This window comes from Larus michahellis, chromosome 5, assembly GCF_964199755.1.
Source record: "Larus michahellis chromosome 5, bLarMic1.1, whole genome shotgun sequence".
In the NCBI taxonomy this organism is placed as follows: Eukaryota; Metazoa; Chordata; class Aves; order Charadriiformes; family Laridae; genus Larus; species Larus michahellis.
The window spans coordinates 32,816,806-32,837,241 of record NC_133900.1 but is presented as its reverse complement, the minus strand read 5'-3'; the positions used below and the strand labels follow the sequence as shown (position 1 = coordinate 32,837,241).

At 42.4% G+C, this 20,436-nt stretch overlaps 2 protein-coding genes across 11 annotated transcripts in view; one reads left to right on the top strand and one right to left on the bottom strand.

Annotated features, from left to right (window-relative positions):
* The window catches only part of C5H4orf17 (chromosome 5 C4orf17 homolog), a 23,344-nt gene extending 17,642 nt beyond the window's left edge, over positions 1 to 5,702 (top strand). Inside the window, exons 4-9 of the mRNA XM_074589507.1 lie at positions 588 to 757; positions 1,360 to 1,415; positions 2,979 to 3,143; positions 3,679 to 3,760; positions 4,186 to 4,342; positions 5,470 to 5,702. Coding sequence (XP_074445608.1) covers positions 751 to 757; positions 1,360 to 1,415; positions 2,979 to 3,143; positions 3,679 to 3,760; positions 4,186 to 4,342; positions 5,470 to 5,554 — 552 coding nt within the window. The 5' untranslated portion in view covers positions 588 to 750 and the 3' untranslated portion in view covers positions 5,555 to 5,702. The remainder of the gene's footprint in view (positions 1 to 587; positions 758 to 1,359; positions 1,416 to 2,978; positions 3,144 to 3,678; positions 3,761 to 4,185; positions 4,343 to 5,469) is intronic.
* Positions 1 to 20,436, bottom strand: part of TRMT10A (tRNA methyltransferase 10A) — a 22,034-nt gene extending 1,598 nt beyond the window's left edge. The window contains exons 1-8 of one of the 10 annotated variants that reach the window (XM_074589499.1): positions 20,314 to 20,436; positions 18,712 to 19,000; positions 17,531 to 17,693; positions 14,311 to 14,382; positions 13,809 to 13,883; positions 12,685 to 12,834; positions 11,393 to 11,498; positions 6,672 to 7,847 (exon numbers count right to left, since the gene is read on the bottom strand). In XM_074589499.1, coding sequence (XP_074445600.1) covers positions 7,684 to 7,847; positions 11,393 to 11,498; positions 12,685 to 12,834; positions 13,809 to 13,883; positions 14,311 to 14,382; positions 17,531 to 17,693; positions 18,712 to 18,923 — 942 coding nt within the window. In that variant the 5' untranslated portion in view covers positions 18,924 to 19,000; positions 20,314 to 20,436 and the 3' untranslated portion in view covers positions 6,672 to 7,683. Of the gene's footprint in view, positions 1 to 6,671; positions 7,848 to 11,392; positions 11,499 to 12,684; positions 12,835 to 13,808; positions 13,884 to 14,310; positions 14,383 to 17,530; positions 17,694 to 18,711; positions 19,001 to 20,064 lie in introns of those variants that run through there. The other 9 variants (XM_074589498.1, XM_074589494.1, XM_074589496.1 and 6 more) reach the window with 9 other exon arrangements.

Sequence of the window (20,436 nt, the reverse complement as noted above, 5' to 3'; positions counted from 1 at the left end):
GTGTAGTGCACACAACTCTGTGTGTCTGTGTGTGCATATATGTATTTCTCTTTATATATAAAATCTACCTAAAGTAAAAATATAGAACACATAAAAAATAAAGTATGTATTTGTGTGTGTTATCTCCCTCTTATTCTAGAACCTGGTAAAAAGACAAGCTGACCCGAGGCAGCAAAGACCAAAGTCTGACTTGGCTTAGCCAGATTAATGTGGTGAATATCTTTGTACTCTCAGCAAAGTAATGTTGAGGCGTAATTACTTTCAGCTTAATATTTGTCTTATCACAGATACTAAACAGAATCAAAGTTCTGAAAATCCTCATCAACTACTTAATAGCACTGCTTCTTTGCCATGTTAAATCCAGTTTGACTTACGGTAACAATAAAAATAGTGGTTGTTTATAGAATTCCTTTTACCCTGGCTAAGAAAAGAGGATTCCAGTTCTTCAATAAATGCTGCAACTCTCATTGCAAACCACAGTCTCCCTGCAGATCACCTGCTAAGTTAACTGCATGTGTTTACCGTAGGAAAGACTATCCTTTTGGGTTTTGCACAGGATTAAACAACGCTCTGATCTGTGTTGTAAGAAGCAGCTTTTCACAAGAACACCCGTCTGCTGGCAACACAGTCATCCCCCAGCAAGAAGGTGATCAAGAAGAACACGTGCTAACTGGGAACACCAGAACCAACAGCCGCAACCTTCCAAGGCTTGAGGGTTTCCTGCGAAGGGAGCGAGGCACTTCACGGCCCATGACACGTGAGTAGGGGCATCAAACTGCCGCGTTAGACAGCAGCAGAGGAGGAACCTGAGCTGTTAAGGGTGCAGCTGGGTCTCAGCCAGGGCATTGTGTCATCGCAGCTCAGGTCCAGGTAAGGGGAACGTAGGGCAATTAATGTACATTTAAAAGGAAATTATTTCTTCCCTTCTATGTGCCTTAGTCACCACATCTTACAAGATTTCTCCTTGAAAATTACCCTGGCATCTTTAGAGATGCATCTTTTACAGTTTATATGCTCATGAGACATCTAAGAATTTCATAATTATCAGCAATTATTCCATCTGTGAGCAACATTCTGCAGTAGGAGTTACACAGCACTATAAGCACTCATATATGAAATACACTTTCCAGGATTTTTTTCCGATTTCTTAGGCATCTCGACAAATAACTGCATTAACGTACTATATGAGGTAGGAAAAGCAAACAGAAAACGATGGAAATAAATACACACCATTAGAGATAACGGAAACATGGCTCATGCAATTTTGTAATTAATAATGACCCCCGCCCAATATAATCTAAGGTGTATCTTATGGCCTTTCTGTTTTAACTTGAGAAAACACTGCCTGTTGATTTCCAGAGGGACATGCAGATCTTCCTGAAAGGATTCAAAGTGAGCCTACTTTGTCTGAAAAGGTAAGGGGAAAAAAGACACAGCTCTTTATTTCAGCTCTCTCTCTCTCACTTCTCAGCAGTAGAACCTGAAGTGACAGTCTCAGACTGCTCAGGAGGACAGTGCAGAACTCAAAAGAGGGGGGTGAGGAGCCCATGTGTAGAACACGAGAGCTTGGAAAGGAGATGGTGTCAAGCAGGGTGATATAACTAAGCTCTAAATGTACCACTTCAGCTCTGTAATGTCACTGTGCTTTGCGTAGCAAGAAAAATGGTCAAACCCAATGAAGTTGGGAATGCAATTCACTGTTTCAAACCACTGGGGAAAAAACATCACAGTAGGCAACAAACAAGCACAGGAAAAAGCCTGCTCCCCTCACAACACAAACACTCTTTAGATGACTTACTGCCAACAGCGTGACTTCTGCTGACACTCTTTCGTAGAAGCAGCACACTGGGGTTTAGATCCAACTTTGCAGTCGTGTTCATAAAGTCCAGGAAAAGATTCTTTCTGCAATAACTCTTTAGTCCCAAGCTGCAAGCTATCGAATTACTTGTCCCCTGTATTGCAACTGTACTAGAGCTGAGGGCTAAGTTAATATTCCATCACAAACGGTAGCACAAGGAGGATTGCACACTCTAGAAAAAAAGGAATGCATGTGTTGCTGCACTGGTACTGGACAGCAGAGGGCACTACGAAGAGATTTTGCAGTAAAGCTGCTCAAAAGGACTCCCTTTTCTCCTAACTTTCCTATTTTAACCGTGGGGGGGGAGGCGCTGGGGGTCTGTCTAAATGTTGCTCTCTGGTTCCTGAGCTGGGTGTAGTAAAGACCATCTTTTGTTTTTCCTGTTCACTTGTACATGCAGAACACAATTCTTCATACCACATTTACTGGGGCTTGGCTGCCAAATAACTACAGAATGGACAGATCCTGCCATATAGCCACATTCAATAAACTACTGGTTCTTAATAGCTGTTAGATGCCTTTTGCTTTTCTTCTACACAGAAACAGAACCTTCTGCCAGTCACATTTTCATTCCTAGGCCTTTCATAGATTGCTGAAGTCTGCGCACAGAAAAGTGAAAAGCAGTGGCTCAGCAGCACACTACAAACCCATAATGGAAAGGCAAACTCAACACAAGAGGTCCAGATTTAAATCCCTTCCTCAGCTGATTTCCATCTTAAAGGTCTCTGCCAACCAAAACGATTCTAAGAATAGTAGTTACCCAGCATCACTTTCATTCTTATACCAAAATCCAGCTCTTTCCAAAATACACAGCTATTCCAAAAGGGTATTTCAAAGCAAACCATGGTTGTACAGTTCTACACATTGTCTTCAACAAAAGGGAGAAATCCAACGTTACACATTTTGCCATGGATATCTGTTATTATTCTTCATGATCATGTTTTAGAAGCTGTAACAACCCATATGTGGCCATATTCAACCAAAGAACAGTTTTAGAGGTGTTCTCTGCTGCACACCCTTGCTGCAGCCCAGTGTTAGCGATATACTTCACATTGTCTTCAATTGCCGCTTAAATGGAGTCAAGCCAATTCTTTAAACATTGTTTTCTATTTTGGAAAAGCTTTTGAAAAAACGATTCCAAGCCTCTGCACAACCTACAAGTCGACAGGGAATCCGCAGTGTGTCTGTCACCCAGCCTTCCTCTCCATTTGTCAACTTGCGTCATGGTCCTCATGTCCAGCAGAACGTGAATTTGGACCTGAACTACCTGGATCAGGACATAAAGGTAAGATCTGAGTGCTGTAGTATATGGCTTCCTATAAAGTTACATATTTTTCTGTCTCTTGAGGATGGTGTAGGGCGTTATTTGTCTGATTTTTTTTCCCCAGTGTGGATTCCACTGACTTAATTTGGTGTTCAGCGTTTACTCTGAGTTGCTTTCACCTAACTGGAAGATGCCATGGGCAATCGCTGGGGGAGCAATGCAGCTGGCACGTGGGTTGAGAATTGTTCTCTAAAAAACAGCCTGCCAATACTACATGTCACACGCAAGGGGCTTTACATGTAGGAAACACTGCTTACAATTTCCTTCCTGTGCCTCTGAAGTGCTGTGTACATGGCACTCTCTCAGCATCACCTTTTGCAGCCTGGTGGCCTTTGCTCACACTGGGGCAAAACTGGTGGGACATCTGAGGCTGGGCAAGTGGCACAGCTGTAAAATTGCATGCTCACACAGCTAGAGCTAAACGAAAACACACACAAAACCTGGGTGGTGAATCAGCTTCTCTTCCTTCATGGTAACTATCCTGTACGTCTTCCAGGTCCTGGGAAAACTTGGCCAAGTTCTACAGACGGATTCGCTTACCGAGATCCAGAAATGGTTCGCAAGGGCAAGTACGGAAGGTAACAAACAGATGTATCTGCATCCCTTTCTGAAAAGCACGCGCTCTTCTACATTCGCGTAAAACCCTGAAATTCTCATAGACCTGAACAGAGTGGGGTTGCCCAGGTGGAAGGAATAGGACCCAGTGAAGCATGCTTGGCCCAGCGGTGGCTGTGCTGAGCAGTAAGGTGACAGGACACAGAAATCAGTCATTCAGACATCAGCGCACTCAGGTTTGGTGCAAGGTGGAAAAATGTGCACTCCCTGTGGTGCTCTGGGCTGCTGTGGACTGGGGGGAGGCAGAAACCAAACAAAATGTGTCTCTCTTATGGCCTTAAGCCGTTTGAAAATGAGAAATGAGGTTAGGGAACTCGTAAATTCACCGCTGACATCCAGATCAGCAAGTGGGAACTTCAGTGAAATTTCTGCTACCTTCACATTTCAGAGAAAGACTTCGTGTCCAGCATGATTTTTTCAGAACCAACTGACAAAGGCGTGCTGAATTCTAAGGAAGGTACAGCAGAGCACATCAATACCCAGACTCTGCTAAAGCCTCTCCCTTCTCTTCAGAAAGGACCAGAAGAGAAAAAGAATCAGTCCAGGTAAAACCTGCAGTGAGGTTGCTAAGACTATGGATAAGCTAAACCTCATAACCAGAAATCCTTGTCTTCTTCTCCCATGAAAAATGCAACTTTGCGCTTGAACTTCATCGTGCACAGTCTGAAGCAAAAATGGCCCTTGCTACAAACAGCCCCACATTCTCTGATACAAATTTAGTTGCTACGAGAACATCACAAAATTCTAGGAGCACTTGAAATCCCTTTGAGAAAAACGTCATGTATATTGCAGTGCACAGTTTAGACCGGTTATCAAGTTAGACATTCTTTCTTTTTCACTCAGGTCTTCATCCTGGCCATCAGTGGCAAGTCGAAACATGAAATGGGGTTAAGTAATAGAAATTGCAAATGTTAAGACACCCTGAGTCTAGGATGCTGATCACCAAACAGCACAGGGACTGTGAATCTTTAGAAGCTCTAACTTCTCTCTTCCCAGCAGCACACAAATTAGAATCACAGAATCATAGAAGTCAGTGACAATATGAGAAATGACCTGAATTTACGTTCTATAAGAGCTAGAAACCCAAGACCCTCTATTCTTGCTGCCCCTCAATTGGTTTCTCTTGATTTGACATTCATGTACATCTTCTCCTAACCAGAGCAACTCAGAAACACAGCAAGGTGTTTCTCTTGCTAGAAAGAACAGGCAGCAAGAGGTATTGATTTCCTCTCTTCATCAAAATCTGCTCCTGTAAGTTATACACAAGCTGAAACTCCTTCTGCCAACAAACTTGGGGATTTGCCAATCTTGGGCACTCCCAAGGAACACCACTATCACCACTTTGTGTCCCTTCTGAAGCACACAAAGCAAAGTCAGTCCCAAAGGACATTATCATTTGAACAAAGCCATTCATGCCAGCTCTAATGCTACCAGCATTTGCTATTCTTTGTACCTCCTCCAGTAGGAGGAGTGCGTGAAGAGTAATCTTACATAAGAATAATAAGAATAAACTGACAAAGCAACAATCTCTGCTTTTCCAAGTGGTGTCCAGGAAGGATTCCTTGCTAAAGAGTGGATGTGCTTCTATACTCTCAGCTGCGCATCAAACAAAGCCAAACCAACCTAACATAATCTTAAGCCTTACAGCTTGCTTTTTCAAAATGTTTTCCAGAAAAGGAGAAACTTTTGCTCTCAACGCTGAGAAACACAGGTCCAGCACAAGCAGACACACTGTCCCCAGGAAGAACTGCAACTGAGAAAGTGCATGGAGACAAGTGACCATCCTGCCTTCACACTCCAGCAGAAGTCTCACCTGTGCCACAGCCGCCCCCAAACAACCGATATCTCCTTTCCAGTGGAGGCCTTTCACATACAAAAATATGTAACCTTAGCACTTCTATTATAAAGATAGCTGTTCAGACACCCTGTTAAAATAAATTTATGCTCGTTATATTTAGTCCTCAGGTAATTAAACCAAACCATGCCGCATAGATACATGAGAAGTCAGCTCAATGGAAAAAAGGAGAGAGGCCACTCTTTTTGGCATCAAATTCATCTTTTTGCATGACTCAGCCAGGCCTGCACAAAGAGCTCTTGCATGCAGACCTGAAGCTACAGTCACAGACATTCTGGGTTGAGAAGAGGGACACACACACACGTGATCTGCAGAGATGCACATCAAGCCCTAGGCACCGGGGGGAAAATGTACCCTGGAGTTTCAAAATCTGAAGAGCAGAGTGACTGCAGATGTGAGCTTCACAGCAAGCTAGAATTTGCTTCCATAGCTCTCGTTATTAGTGGAGAAGCATCACAAACTGTAGTATCCTATGGTGGGAGATGGGACAGGACAGGACGGGATGGGATGACACCAAACAAACATTAAAACCACCATGCAAACCTCAAACCGTTGAAATAGAGGCCCACAATGACAGAAATATATCTGGACCTTTGTTGGACCTTGTGAGTGAACTGGGAAAGCAGAAGGATTGGGGTTTATCGGTTTGAAACATTAAGCGTTAAGTAGTGAAGAGCTTAGCTCAGGGCAGAGCCCAGTGTGCCTTTTCCAGGAGCCTTCACTTCAGACCATATCCACTGTAGTCACTACCACCTCCATTCTCATTTTCCACTGCAGGAGAGGAGCATGCTGAGGCCTCGGGAACAAGTACTCCATGTAAGAGAGAGTGAGGCATTGCTGGAAGGAGGAATTCAAGAAATTCAAAGGATGATTTATATAACCTGTTTAGTTAGCTGGGTCCAGTAGGTGAAATATGAGCATGGGGTTAAGCCAGTGCTTTATACTTCAGTTTGAGTAGGATGAATGTCTGCATGAGTGCAAATTGTGCATCTTGGTTGGTACATGGTGCACACTGAGTTAAGGTGACACAATAATTTTTTATTACTTTTTGAGCATCTTAGCAAGATTTATCACATAGTCTCAGCACAAGACCAAGAGACAGGAACTCCTTCTTACAAGTCCCTCCATTTCAGTATACCTGTTTTATCACATGATCCTGTACGTATTGTATTGTCTTGTCTGTCAAAGTACTCTTGGGTAATACACCTGTGGGAAAGCAACGGAAGATTGGCGAGGAGGACAGTAAATATGCTCAAGTGACTCGCACCTGGGGTACTCGAAAGCACCTATATCACACTAATTGTTATTCAGTCTCGGGTGCTTGCAAGAAAAACACTTGCACTTAGATAACGGAAGTCTGTGATGGACTCAGGGACACCTTATCTAGCCACTTGAGAATCCTGGCCTGTTGCTGAAGAAGATCAAAGCACAGTAGCAAAACTATGCCTGTTTGAACCCTTTAAATACCAGAGAGAACAGGGAGTCCATGTGCGCTCTTGCTAACGTGGACTTTCTCGCTGCCAAGGACTCTTGCTAACAAGAACACTCTCTTGCGCCACGGTGCCCATGGTCCCTGCTTGCGTGCCTCTGCCCGGGTGTTGCTTCGGAGATTCCCCAGTTTGTGAGGTATCAAGATTAAACTTGTTCTTTGCCTTTCATCCGTGGTTTTGCAGTTGTTCCTGCGTCCTGCCTGCATCGGCTCACACAACACTCAACTTGGCATGTATAAAAAAAAAATAAAAAAAAATAAAACAAATAGCTTCCTTGGGAAACAAAATAAATACTGCATCTGCCATTAATTTATTTTTTTAAAAAAAGCTATTAATATTGAAGTTTCAGTGTAAAAACCCTGTATTTATCTTTACCCTTCATGTCCAGAAACAGCTCTGGGCCAACTATGGAAATACCAAGCATTGAGACAATTCCGTATCACAAGGGCAGCAGATGGTCTTTGGAGTACAACTACTTCACATCCCAGTTTTATCCCAAGAACTGTTATGTCTCATTTTTCCCATCTTCTCATTCTGAAGCTTAGTTGCTGTCCGAGTCATTGTCGTCTTCTTTTCCAGAGAGAACATGTTTGGATGAATCATTGACTTCTCCCAAAGGAACAGCCCCTTTCCGCTGTGGCAAGACACTGAAAAAGGCCTCCTTCCAGTCTCTCTTCTCCAGGTATGCAAGGATGATCTCAAATACTGCAACATCAAGAAAGACCATCAGCTCTTTTACAGGGAGATAAGTGAACCGCTGATAGGAACACCCCCCCACCCAAATCCATCTTTACAGAGGTTTATATGCATTCGGTTGTGGCATCTTCAGAGTAAAGCTGATGAAGCAGACAAGGCAATTCTGCTACTGCTGCAGTCTAAAGCCAAGCACACTTTGAATCTCCAGTTGTAAGACAGTTACCACAGCAGTGCTTTTCTGCAGTGGCTCCTGCAATGGCTTCTGCAGTTTGAATTAATTTATCTCAGGGAGGGAGATAAATGTCCCCCCCAGTACTTCAGGTCTCACCAGTACACAGCCACTAATACTTTCCCCATGTTTGACAGGAATACTGCTGTGAATGCTCTTTAGCAATGACTTTGTCCCCCCCCTAACATATGGACAGCCCTAAGTCTTCCTAAAATCTGCTATAATTAGCTTTCTTTTTCATTTCCATCTGAACTTATCCCAAAAATCCTTATCTGTCTCCAATTCTGTGACTCTTTCTTTCTGTTTCTATTATGCTAACCATACCGTCACCCTCCTACTCCTCCTGCTTCCACTCCCAAAACTTACCCTGACTGACAAGAGCTACAAACTGCATTATATGCAAAATTCATCAGCAAATTCTTACTTAGAAAAATCCCAGGCCATCCAAAAAACCTCTCAACACAGATTGTGGCCGGCAGGAGGAGCAGGGAAGGCAGCAGGAGGCTCTATAGCTGGTGAGGAAGCTAGACTTGGATAACAAATCTGGGAGAGAGGGGTGGCTCTTCAAGCTCGGGGCTACAGGAATAGTGCTAACGGCACCGGAGAATGCTGACTTCAAAGAATGTACCCAGTACAAGCATTCTCAATGCCAAGCAACAGCATATGAGAAAGGATCAAAGGAGCTGTGGAGGGAAAAAACCTTACAGAGAGTTAGGCAGGCGTTCAGAAAGGGAGGAGCAGCATGGATCTCATAGTCAGAGAGTCAAGTTACAGAAGAGTGTCACATTTACTAGAGGTTTCCTGGATCCAGGTTTACTGGACAGCCAGCTGCTCTCTGTGACACTGATACTGAAGTGCTGACCATTTTGCTAAGCAGGTTATTCACCTGAAACATACTGTAAAGGTATGAGCTCTCAAAGGACTATATTACTATCACTGTAAGTAACTGCAGAAAGCATCTGTAGCAAAAATGCTGGCTTAAGAGACAAGATAAGTATAAGGAGCATGCCTCTTCTTTGCTTTGTAACTTTTTATCTGCATAGTAAAAACAGAACTGGAAACAGAGTAGCTTCCACAGAAGAACAGAGGCTTCTATGATGGGCTGCAATACCAACAAAAATACTACACAAGGACAGAAAGAGGTAGCGGGAACAGTTGGTAGACATCCCTGCAGACTGGAATGGAGCAACACACGGTACAAAGTATAAGCCTTGGGATACAAACATGAACAGAAGGAAACACACGCTCTCAGCTACATTTGCAGTTGTGCTTTGCATACAGTATTTTACATGGATCTCACTTCCAAGCTTCAAAATTCCAGATCAAGTTAAAAACATAAGTCTCATCTTACACCTTGTCAGTTTTTGTAGCATCAAATACTTCACACATACACGTATTCCACGTGCCATTTTAACATGGCAATGCAGGCACCGAACTGCCTGTGGAAATACAGAGACGCCATCCCAAGAGAGAAAGAGTATAAATACATAAGTAAAAAGCAACAAGCAGATCCTCCTGTTAACGATGATGCCAATCTCTCACCACCAGAGGGCCCATTTAACTAAAACACTGCAAAGCCTGACGAGGCAGTTCAGAAAGAGTTTCTTCTTCTACAGGACTTTACAAATTCCCACCTATCAAAAGTAGTCTCACAGGGACCAGCCAGGTCCCACTCTCTCATCTGGTGAGCCCCGTACTGTACTCTGCCAGCTTCAACTTCTGCACCCGGGGGAGAACCCAGAGGCCAGAACAACCAGATCAAAACAGAAAGGGTGAACAATTACACAGTTGCACAAAACAATAAGGCAGATGTACTCACAGCAAAATACAAAAACCTCAGTGCAAATGTCCTCACCTCCACAAAATGAGATTTAAGAGGCAGCTTGATTCTGTCCACCTTATTCATGCCAAGTAGCACCTCCCTTGAAAACTGTCTTTTTGGATTTAGGTTGTAAGCTATTAGGGTTACAATATACACCAGAGCCCTAATTACAAATTTAAAGGTACCTCCACTTTTGGTGGTGGTGGAGTTGTGTTTATTTTCCTGCCCAAAAGCCTTAAACAAAATACTGCTATAGTATAATATTTACCTTAAAAAGGGTCTCTGTGTTAAGAGTCTTTTAGCTGCAATTTTAAAATGTTTTTAAAGGGCGAGGAAAGACAACCTCACGAAAAATGAAATCTCACCAACTAAATTAAGAGTGAAATCAGGAGCCTAGAAGTCTGGCACAAGAAATATGCACAAGACCATAAAGCAGATAAATAAAAGCCTCAACGTAAGTGATACAATTTATACCCAGTACTCAAACCTGTAGAAGACAGCCTCCAGAAGTGCTGACACTAGAGGTCAGTATAAGATTATTGCAGAAAAACTCCATTAGAAAGCTACAGCTATCATAACTTTTGATGAACAACACATAAAGTCCTATTCTTGTCTATAATAAAGTAACATATAAAGTTAAAACATGTAAAATCTTACATATACATGGAGTTTGATAATTTTTAATTCCAGTAATGTACCATATTCTCCTCCACATTTAAATAATCTTTATTATCATGTGAATACATACCTCATCAATCAATGGCATTTTCAGAAAATAAAGCTATTATCAAGCAATGTGTTATATAATAAAATAAACTTGAAATAAAGCAAGGTAAGATAAAATTTCCATAAAGGTCTAAGTAGGCTCCATTTTGCATGTATTTTTGTTTAATGACACTGAAAGATAATTTAATAATAAAACTGAAAGTTTAAAAGGAGTGGGATTCAAGACTTGGTTCAGCAATTGTATACTTCAATCAGAACCAGGAAACCAGGTAAAAATACAGTTATGAAAGCTCAGCAGATGGAGTACTGCTGATACCAAATGAGGCCAGTCTACAGGTGCCTAAGCAGTTACTGCTGAACGAAGCTGTACAAAGAGGTGAAAACATCACATACATTTATCCTCCCCTGGGATAAAACACATGGGATAGTTTCTAACATTTTACTCACTTATAAATTAAGCCTGGAAACAAGACCAGGATGGTAAGAACGTCAAAATTACTCGTGGGACAAGTCAACAGACTAGGAGGTGCACTTCTAAGTGGCTAAGACACCATCCTTTACACTTAACCATATCTGAAGTATTTGAAGGTCAGGGCAATTACTGTATGCCAAAGGCAACTTGGTTCAAGAAATATCAACATAATAAAATAAGATTTAGGCATCTGCACTACAGTGCACACTTTGAGGGTTCAAATTCTGAATATCACAGATATTCTGTATTCTATAATATTCTGAATATTCTATAATAATGTCATTATTTGGTGATTTAAAACTTACCATGATTGACAGCTAACACTTTCCGACTGTTCATCTTCACAAAGTTTCCAAGAGGGAGCTGTGCATGACTGATTCCCTGCTCTACAGCTTTTTTGTAAGTAATTCCCTGTGGGAAAGACACCAAAACAGCTGGACTGAGAATCACCAATTCAAATCAGCGCATACAGATTACTACAAGTATCATTTTCCAACAAGTTTTGCCAGGGCTGCCATGATCTTACTTTAGAATGTATTTACAAAAAGAAACTTACGCCGGTTAGACACTACCTGCTTCAAGGCCTACTTTTGGAAAAGTCACTACTTTGATTATATGTCACACTGTGATGTACGGTCAAAAGGATCGTAAATAAAACTTGTTCATGCAGCTGCAGCTCTAGAACATGTCAGCCATAGCCTGTTTTAAAGGCGAGTTTGTGCTTAAATGCAAAGCTACTCAGATTGCAATAACCGGGTTATTTTTTTGAGAGGAAGAGTAAAGGATAAAGAAATTTTGTTTGCTTTTTTAAACCTGGCAAATCCTGTGCCCAAGACCGGCAAGAAAACCCCTTTGAAACTGAGTAAACACTTTATAGCATAATGACTATACAAAGGATCTGCTTTAGCTCCCTCCTCGTCTTTAACTGTGGACTAACTGCTCAAGTATCATTTGGTAAGGCTTAAGATCCATCTCTTTTTTTAGCATCACATTGCAATATTAAATACGTCACCAGAAATTACACAGGAGCGTATTTGAAGAAAAGCAGTAACAGTGCTTTAATTTCCGAACTGAATTCTCTATGACATTCCACGTCCACATAGCACGATCCCATGTACAGGTATGGAACCAGATCCCTGAGGCATGTGTGTTACTTAGCCAAGTTCTCATGACAAGCAAACTTATTAAAAAAGGACATCCAAGATTCGAGCGCTGTTCTTCATCTATATTTGGGCACATGCACATACAAGAGCATGCACACACACACAACTGCATGAACAGAAACCAAACCCTTCTGTCTGAAAATATGGCCCTCAGTAAGCTGAGCAGTGTTATTAATTCCATTCCTATATTTAAAATGAAAAGATAAAATCCTAAAAAGCTCAGCATGTCTGCACTCTGGAACACAAGACACTGCTACCACCAGAAGTTTTTTTTTCCCCTATTTCTTAAAATTTTTTTTTAAATAAGTCTTTTTTGAAGAAGCTTTCTTGTTATTTGTTTTTGTTAGTTTACACATGAACAGCATCAACATCAAGTACAGTGCCAAAAAAAAAAAAAAAAAAAAGAGCTGTAAAGAAATGGACCCACAGTTTACCTTGTGGTGATTGTGATCCACCAGTCCTCCAATCACATAGGCTTTCTTCTCATCAAGTTCACTGAGAACGTCTGGGGAATCTGAGGTAAGATATACCAAGTCTTCTTTCTTTATTAGCTCACTATAGTGTTCTGTCCTAATTTGGATATCCTGAAAAAAGGTAGTTAAAAGAAGTTAGATTGAACTGCTAAATTACTGGGCAAGCTTTACAGACCCAAGATGGAACCAGCAAAACTAAATCCAATAGTATGCAGACATTCCACATCCCTCATTCACGTTTACATACATAGCATAGTGCAGACTGATTTCTGCATGAATAATCCACAGTCCCTACAGCACTGACTTGTAAAAATCATCAGGAAATTTTCTGCAACACCAAACGAACTTTACAAATCCTGAAGTTCTTGTGATTCCCTTCCAATGTTACCATATTTCTCATAGTGATCAAAATAATCTTGAAGTCCACCTTTCTAAAAATGTGAAACTAGAAGTAAATGCTTAGTTAACATTACTTGTTTCTTAAGAGGGCTTTATGCTATGCTTTTGTAAAGCAGCTATTGCACAAGACATGCTGAAAGTAGAACTGTTTTTATTTACACAAACTGGTCTTCATTTGAAGTTGCTGGAATACTGGTTTATCAGGGAGTCGTAAAGAAAACCAACATGAATTTGACCACGAGACAAGGTACTTTTCTGAAGAACACTTCAGTGTTGAGAGGTAACATAATGGAAGTGAAGGTGCACATCAGAGAATCGCATCATGACTTCAAAGTCTTATTTTCCGCCAAGAAATAAAAAAGAGCACTGTCAAGACAGAAGACTGTCAGAAATGCCTAAATCGAGTAGTCTTGCTTAGTCTATCAGAGAATAGAGTCTGTTCAATAAAAACAGGAGAACACGTGTGGAATTTCTCAAGGAAAAAAAAAAAGCTAGATTCAAGACAAGAAGTCTTCAGCTATTTAAGTTAAATTAATTAAAAACACAAAGAGCCACACTATTTCTAATATGCTATTGCTCTGATCTCAAAAAAAAACACATGGAACAAGCACAGATCCTTCACAACAACCAACCTAGTTAGCAACTATAACTACAACCCCTTTATACAGAAATACTCAATTATTCACCTTCCAGTTTACCCATCCTTTGTCATTTTCATTCATGTTGCTCTTCAACTGTCCCCCATGGCTGGTCAAGTAAAACTTTGAAAAGAACAAACACGAGATACAAAATACTGAAATGTTAATGTGCCAATCTGTTTCCTCTCTGTACAAGATTTTTTCTACCCTTAACTATTAGTTAAAATTCTTAATCATTTTTTAGCTGAAAGTGGTACTAAGACCATATTCATACAGGTAATGACACATTTAAAAGAGAAATATGCACTTACAGTCACTTTTTTTAAAAAAATCTGTTACAGATAAAACTGAGTATCAACAGTATTTTAGTGGCACGCCAGTATCTGGCACTCTTCAGCTGCATGCACGTACTTTTTCATATATACAGGGATTGTAATTTTCTTATGAAAAAGAGGCAGCTTAAATATTTTTTTCCGCTTGGGCCACAGCTGCCTTTCTCATATGCTTTGTATATGGCAATACAGTCAGGGCGGAGTTTGCTTAAACATACCTGCACAGGATGAAATGCTTTGCGGTTTTCTGCATAACATCTCTGAATTTGCTTGTGCAGCTTCTTAACATCCTGTATACAACACAATTTGTTTTTACATAGTCCTTCGAACAGACCACCACAACATGCTTTACCATGAGCCACTCAGAAGTTAAAGAAAGAAGAAGGAAGCTTTTAACTGGCAAAAGTGACTACTGAGAGAGCATGGACATCAGACCCTGACAGAAAAACTGGCCATTGTGAAGGGATTAATGCTGACAAGGAAACACAAGCATCTTCCACAAAAGTGTATTTAGACATCTCTACACGTGCTCGATTCATAAACCCAGTCAGCACAGGTTTATGAATGGCAGGTCCTGTTTGACTAACCTGATCTCCTATGACAAGGTGACCCACTTAGGGGATAAGGTAAAGGCTGTGGGTGTTGTCTACCAAGACATTAGCAAGCCTTTGACACTGTTTCCCACAGCATTCTCCTGGAGAAACTGGCTGCTCCTTGCTTGGACAGGCATAGTCTTCTCTGGATTAAAACCTAGTTGGATGACCGGGCCCAAAGAGTTGTGGTGAATGGAATTAAATCCAGTTGGTGGCTGGTCACAGGGCTCTGCACTGGGGCCAGTTGTGTTTAATATCTCTATCATCTATCTGGATAAGGGGATCAAGTGAACCCTCGTAAGTTTGCAGACAACACCAAGTTGGGCAGGAGTGTTGATCTGCTTGAGGGTCGGAAGGCTCTACAGAGGCATCTGGACAGGCTGGATCAATGGGCTGAGGCCAGTGGTATGAGGTTCAAGAAGGCCAAGTGCCTGGTCCCACACTTGGGTCACAACACCCCATTGCAACGCTACAGGCTTGGGGAAGAGTGGATGGAAAGGTGCCCAGCGGAAGAGGCCCTGGGGGTGTTGCTTGATAGACGGCCAAATATGAGTTGTCAGTGTGCCCAGGTGGCCAAGGAGGCCAGTAGCATCCTGGCTTGTATCAAGAATACTGTGGCCAGCAAGACTAGGGAAGTGATCGTCCCCCTGTACTTGGCACTGGTGAGGCCGCACCTCGAGTACTGTGTCCAGTTTGGGGCCTCTCACTACAAGAAAGACGTTGAGGTGCTGGAGCACGTCCAGAGAAGGGCAAACAAAGCTGGTGAAGGGTCTAGAGCACAAGGGTCTAGAGCTTACAAGGAGCGGCTGAGGGAGCTGGGGTTGTTTAGTCTGGAGAACAGGTGGCTGAGGGGAGACCTTATTGCTCTCTACAACTGCCTGAAAGGAGGCTGTAGCGAGGTGGGGGTCTGTCTCTTCTCCCCAGTCACAAGTGATAGGACAAGAGGAAATGGCCTCAGGTTGCACCAGGGAAGGTTTAGATTGGATACTGGGAAAAATTTATTCCGCACAAGGGTTGTCAAGCATTGGAACAGGCTGCCCAGGGAAGTGGCTGAATCACCATCCCTAGGGGTATTTAAAAGCAGTGTAGATGTGGTGCTGAGGGACACGGTTTAGTGGTGGACTTGGCAGTGCTAGGTTAACGATTGTACTTGATGATCTTAAAGGTCTTTTCCAACCTAAATGATTCTATGACTGATTTGCATTATTCTAAGAAACAAACAAAAATCACTGGAATTTAATTATGTGTAATAACATACTCAAAATTAATCTGAAGAATGAAGCAAATTTATCACTGTGACAATACTCAGTCTTTCACCCATGGAAAAATCCTGAGAATATGCTGCTTATATTTAAGAAAATTAAATATGCATAATTAACCTGAAGAACCCCAGAATAATGCAAATAATTTAGTGTCCGTCTCTGGCATTTTGACCTGACAATTTGGACAACAGTTAACTAGTACTACCTGAAATGCAGCAGACTTACTTTTAAACCAATTATGTTTTCTGTAAGGTACATTACATAGCTCTGTTCTCAGTGCCCCAAAAGCAGTGTTTTGTAAATATAACTGATTCCCATTTTAAAATGAAACATCATTATATTGCTTTGAGTCATGTAGTGCTTTGAGAATATTTTGGTATCCCAAAGGATTTCAAATAAACTAGACTTTATCACTACAATATTGCAATGCAAGTTCTTACAGACACTAGCAAAGGCATATAATTAAGCCTATCGCTAAATGCCACAACCATCTTCACTTACAGCTTCACTCTTCCTAAACACCTGCAGAAGTACCAGGTTTTATATCAGGCTTAACAGGGGCTCTGCCTGACCAAGGAGGCAAACGCATTTTATAAAGGACAAAGCCTAGCAGGAAACACCCTGTCAGCATCTCCAAAACTACCAAGGTGGTCTTCTGGTCTCTTCTGAGGCACTGCTGAAGGGCTCCTCAGGGAACCAAGTTCCAAAATGCCAACTGGAGCTTCCAAAAATTTTGTGGTGAGAGGCACTAGCCTCCATCAGTGCTATACATGCTCTGCATTACACTCAACGAGCTGCAAGATGGGCTTTGCAAAAGCTTGTATTCAAGCAGTCTTGCAGGGCACTGAAGTCCCTGGCACAGCAGAAGGGGGTCAGGGTAACAGAGAGGGGAGAGGTCTGACTCAGAAACCAAAGGCCACACTCTTACAGGAGGCTGCAGATTAACATACTTTCCTCACAGGGTTAAAGCTGTTTTGATCTTAAAACACCACACCAATCACCTTGATCAGTGGTTGGGTGTCATGCTGATCTTTCTCATAATTACCTATCGTGTGATCATTTCACCTGTTCTTTCACCCATTCTAAAATTTTAGAGACAGCCTGAACAGTGTCCTCCTGTCCTAACTGCCTCTCATGTGACTAAGAGAAAAAGGCCAGTATCCTCATAATGCTCAAAATTCTCATTTCCACAAATAGTTACCAACACAGTTGGGAGCCTCAGGCCCACTTTGAAAGAGAAAGTAACTGGATGTGGCATCTACAGCCCCCCTAGCAAAGCATTTTGGGGCAGACTGCATCTAACTTCATGGTGAACAGAAGACACAAACTGTTTCTGTATTCCTGTTTTGGGAATATAACTTACTGCATATCCATGAAGGCAAAAAAAATCTTTGGCAAGCTTATAGAAAGGTACATTCCAAACCCTAAAAAATTCAGCAACTGATGTAAGCAGGTCTGGGAGATCTTAAACGTGCTAACTGTCCTCTGAAAGCTGTTCTCCAGTCTTTGTGCTCTGACATTGCATCGACGCTGCCACTGGAGAACCTTTCAACATTTGTTTGTGATGGGTAAGTTTCTTTTACCTTTAGCACCATCAAATCATCAAAGCTGCAGTCCACAATGAGACGAAGTGTACTAGGAACAACTTCCCTTCGCATACGCTTTCTGTCATTCCCTTCGTTATTGGAGTCCAATTTTGACTGACGTTCTAGTTTTCTCTTCTGTCGTTTTTCTTTTCGTTTCTGCCTAAATAAACAAACAAACAAACCTTCAAAAAAGTACTGTCAGATCTGCTGAGGTGCATGTTATGCACATAAATGCATACTTCTACGATCAGGGTGGTTGTCCCAAGACTGTGTTGGCTTAAACATCCCCATTTGTGCTAGGCTGGTACCAGCATGAAACACATACTCTGCCTCCATGAAGTTCTGTATATACCTACAGACATCTGACACAAATTTAGTGAAGTCAACAGTGAGAGTCTCATGGATTTAAGGGTGCTCTGAGTCACATCTCGTAACAGAAACAACCAAAAAGATGGCGCAAATTGCAGCATCAGAATCAGCATGTGGAAGGCAATTTACCTCCCGTTTCACTAAAGTGTTTTTCAAAAGGCTTCTGAAGCAATTGTTTCTTCCCCCAATCCCCCGACGAGTGCAGGCAGTTGGGAGATCAATTTTCAGAGACAGCAACCTTAACAGCCACTGCGTTGGGAAGGAAGACTTCACATCAGCAAGACAAGGATAAACCACAATCAGCCCATTTGCAGATACGCTTTCTCCCAACAACAGAATAATACAGAAGCTCACCATCTTCCAAAACTAATTTAACAGACTGTAAGTCAACATAACTTATAGCACAGCATTTCATGTATCAAAAGAAATTTTTTTTATTCACTGCCTTTGTAAGATTCACCAAGTCTGACAGCACAAGGGAAAGAGAGCGTAGCCCATTCAGAAAGGAACTAGGCCACATGTTATTTCTCTGTTCTCACAAGCCAAAAACATGCAAGTTTGAATCCCTCCTGATATCCTCTTCCGGTTGAGGAACACTTCTAGTATGAAGAGAGGATGCTTACCTTTATAACTTCTTCATATGTTGATGGAGTAGCCTATGACTACTGCTTTAAACCTGTCACAGGAGAAAACTTGTTCAACTGCCTTGATTTGCTAAAGCAATTTATGCACAAATTCTGCTGACATATCATTATTATTAGCACTAACTACTACACACGATCCTAGGAAACCCGTTTTGCAAACCATACCTCCGTAGATCTTTCTGTTCTTCCCACTGTTTCTGCCTCAGTAGTTTCTTCCTTTGCCTCTTGGACATGGCTGCAAGGCACTCTTCCTTGTCTGAGCCTGCCTCCTGTCTCTCTACTGGATTGTCACTTAACTTCACCTCTCCTTCCACATCAGGGGACATGGTATTTTCCGTTGGCACCTCTGGACTTTCTCTTGGCGTTTCTGACGACATTAGCTTTTGGCCGGGTTTACTGACTTCTCAACACGTGATAAATATGTCATTAAAAGCAAGCTTTTTCCTCACCAGTTCTGTAAGAAAAAAAACAATAGTATGAGTGTTGTTAACAAGTTCAAGTAGAATGAATATCACTCTATACCTACCATAAACCTGAATAAAGAAAAAAAATAGAAGACATGGCCTGTTTTTAAGGCTAGGTTAGTGTTTCCGCAAACAGTAACATATGAAATACTGGAGAGATTATAACCTGTATACAGATCACATCTAAAACTCTGCCTGCTACACCTGCAGCTATCCAACAGTTTCCAATTAAAAGCTTTATGAAAACACAACTGCATAAAAGCAGGGAATCATACTGGGTTAAAGATAAAAGAAAAAACCATCAGCAGTACTGTTATGTGTACACAAACTGAAAAAACCAAAGAGGTATCCTGTAATGTAACTATGGCAGCATGTTAGAGAAATAGAATTTTAAAGAGACTAAAGCCATTTGGGGGGGGGGGAACAGTGTGAACAACCTGCACCCCTTCAAAATTAATTTTTATTTCTTCTGAAAACCAAAGACTCTGGCCAAAACACTGCAAGTAAGGGGATGAACAGACAAAAGTGTTACTCAGCAAAACGTTCCGTGTTCAAATCAACAATTATACCCTCTCCTTTTCAATGGTAAGTATTTTTCTCATACTAGTTAACTCCTCTGTGCTTAACAGCCGCACGGTTTTCTAAAGGTAACTACTTCACCAGAGAACACGGCACCTACAGAGCCAACATGCAGAAAAAATTCCCCCAGTCCCCCGGCTTCTTCAGGAAGAGAAGAGCCGAAAACACACAAAACACCAGAAAACCAGAAGTGTTTTTGCCGTCACACTCCGATTTCCCTGCCGGGGGGACGCTGAGACACAAGGCCCGCGGGAGCGGAGGTGGCTCGTAGGTGCCCAACGGCCCGGGCCCGCGTGGGGGGGGACTGTGCAACCGCCTCAACGCCCAGGCCCCGCCGATACCGAGCTCTACACATACACCTGCCCCTGTGTATATATAGGCACGTATACATCTACATATATACACGTATCTATGTATACACTCGTTATATATATAGCAACACACACGCGTTATTTCTGCTCAAGCGCCGAGGTACCTCGTAACTCGACAGGATCGGCCACTCCCGCACACAAGGGCCCGGAGGCCGATGACCGTGACCGCCCCTCCCACAGCCGGCAGCCGGGCGTGGGGAGGGAGAGTGCGAGGCTCCCTAGGCCGTTGGGAGGCGGCCATTTTCCCCTCTCTTCCCCCTGAGGGAAGCCGACCCCAAGCACACACACCCTCCCCTGCCCCCCCCCAATACACCAAGGGGTAATGGACGTGGGGCGGGGGGGCTGTAACGTACCCGCGAGCCGCCCCACGCGCCGGGCCGGGGATGGGGCGGGAGGAGGAGGAACCCACCGCCCCCCGCGCGCGCACCTCCCCCCTACGCACGCGCGCGCACGCACGACTTCAAATCCCGGCGAGC